Source organism: Augochlora pura, unplaced genomic scaffold (assembly GCF_028453695.1).
Source record: "Augochlora pura isolate Apur16 unplaced genomic scaffold, APUR_v2.2.1 APUR_unplaced_4001, whole genome shotgun sequence".
In the NCBI taxonomy this organism is placed as follows: domain Eukaryota; kingdom Metazoa; phylum Arthropoda; class Insecta; order Hymenoptera; family Halictidae; genus Augochlora; species Augochlora pura.
Window position 1 is genome coordinate 1 of NW_027584317.1, and position 2,088 is coordinate 2,088.

Here is a 2,088-nt window from a genome sequence, read left to right on the forward strand (position 1 = left end):
GAAAATCTTTAAAATTATTATACGAATTTCTGTTTTCGTATTTCATTTTATGTAAACTTTTATGAACTGATTGAAGCAGGAAAATCTTTAAAAAATAGTTGGATGGTTTGGTTTAAATATAAAATTGGAATAGTTGGATTGAATGGCTTCTAATCAAGTCCTTAATTATCTAATCAGGCCCTTAATAATGTAATCAAGTCATCGACTATCTAAGCAGGACCTTAACTAGCTAATCAAGTCCTTAATTATGTAATCAAGTCCTCAACTATCTAAGCAGGTCCTTAACTATCTAATAAAGTCCTTAATAACGTAATCAAGTCTTCAACTAGCTAACCAGGTCCTCAACTATCTAATCAGGTCCTTAAGTATCTAATAAAGTCCTTAATTATGTAATCAAGTCCTCAACTATCTAATAAAATCCTTAACAATGTAATCAAGTCCTCAACTATCTAATCAGGTCCTTAAGTATCTAATAAAGTCCTTAATTATGTAATCAAGTCCTCAACTATCTAATAAAATCCTTAACAATGTAATCAAGTCCTCAACTATCTAATCAGGTCCTTAACAATCTAATAAAATCCTCAATTATCTAATCAAATCCTTAACTATCTAGTCAAGTCATTACTAACCTAATCAAGACAGTAACTCTACAATGAAGACAGACAGTATCTGTTCTACCAAGATAATCGTAAAGTCAATTAAACAACGAAACACTTACGCCTAGGAACAGGTCGCAGCGGGGCAGGCCGATAAATATTTCCATAATTCTCGATGATTCCGTTCCCATGATTAGCATTACTATAACTCCCATGGACCGTCGTCTGACCGTAGGTGAACGGCGGGTAGATGCGAAGGGCCTCGCACCTGACGCAACTCCCCGGGCAAGGGCACCTCACCGTCGAGAATTGCACCGGAAGCGGCCTGAGTACATCTTTCGAAATTTGCGGAATCTTTACTGATCTATCGTTCGCGCCGACATCAATTACAACAACAATTAAAAGAAGAATTATCAACGGATCACAGAATCGAACACCGTTCCCCCGTTCTCTCACCTGTCTTTCTCGACGAGATCTCGTCCGACAATATCCGCTCCACGCCGAACTTCAACTGCCTCGAACAGTTCGTCGCGTCCACGACCCGGTTTATTACCTCGTTCATCATTGTCCCCTCCGAGATACTCGGACAATTATCGTCCGATAATTGTCAGCGACAATTACAGCGACAACTATTAAAGCGATATCACGCTTTGCACTTCGAACAAATTTACGAGCGCGTATCGGCCCGCGTCACTCGGATCCCGCACATTTTACCGCGACCGGAAACAACTTGCTTCCTCGACTACGTTCGAACGAGTTTTTCATAAAGGATCGTGAGGAGGTAATAATCGCAGCGGCGCGAGACGCGGATGACGGGACAGTTAAAGAACGACTTTCACGGAAGTACATAAGAATGAACGAGCGGGGCCGCGTGTGTTCCTGCCATGTTCCGACGGAGATTTTCGTGTAGAAAAAAAGAAAAATCATCGGAGCTCGCGGCGATATCGGCCGCGTGGATTGGTCCGCGCGCGGACGCCGTAGGCGTGTCCCGAAGAAGATTGGTCCCTGAAAGATGATGAGCCCCGAGGCCAGGGTTGCGAGACTCCATGGTGCGTCGCTCGCAACAATTCCGCTTCCCGACGCGCTCTCCGCCGAGTAAATATTATAAAACCGGGCGCGGGGGGAGTAACGTAAATATAACCCCGTTCGTAAATCATCGCGGGGAAATAATAAATAACCCTTGTACTTTGGGAATTTTAAACGAAAACTGGGGACGGATGTTGTCGAAACCGCGGAGAGATGAAGCTGTTACTCCATTTTGAACGTTTCATTGTCATAGTTTGATTATAATGTAAGTAATCGATACGGTTAAATACAAGGTATAGATAGTATACATAAACTTAATGATAAAAACCATGACGACTTATACTATACAAGTTAATAATGAAATCTATCGAAGAACCATTGTCAAATCGTAAATCACGTGTTCGCCGAGTTTTAAACCATTTAACCCTTAAATGCATGATGATGTATATTTACATCAGTGTTTTCT

At 41.6% G+C, this 2,088-nt stretch overlaps 1 protein-coding gene across 1 annotated transcript; it reads right to left on the bottom strand.

Moving 5' to 3' along the window:
- Positions 1-718: 718 nt before the first annotated feature.
- Positions 719-1,158, bottom strand: LOC144477808 (uncharacterized; the record flags this gene model as incomplete). Its single annotated transcript, XM_078195546.1, has 2 exons — positions 1,053-1,158; positions 719-931 (listed from the first exon to the last, which is right to left on the bottom strand). Coding segments are annotated over exons 1-2 (319 nt in total), but the record flags the coding sequence as incomplete, so codon positions are not given.
- Between the last annotated feature and the right edge of the window lie 930 nt (positions 1,159-2,088).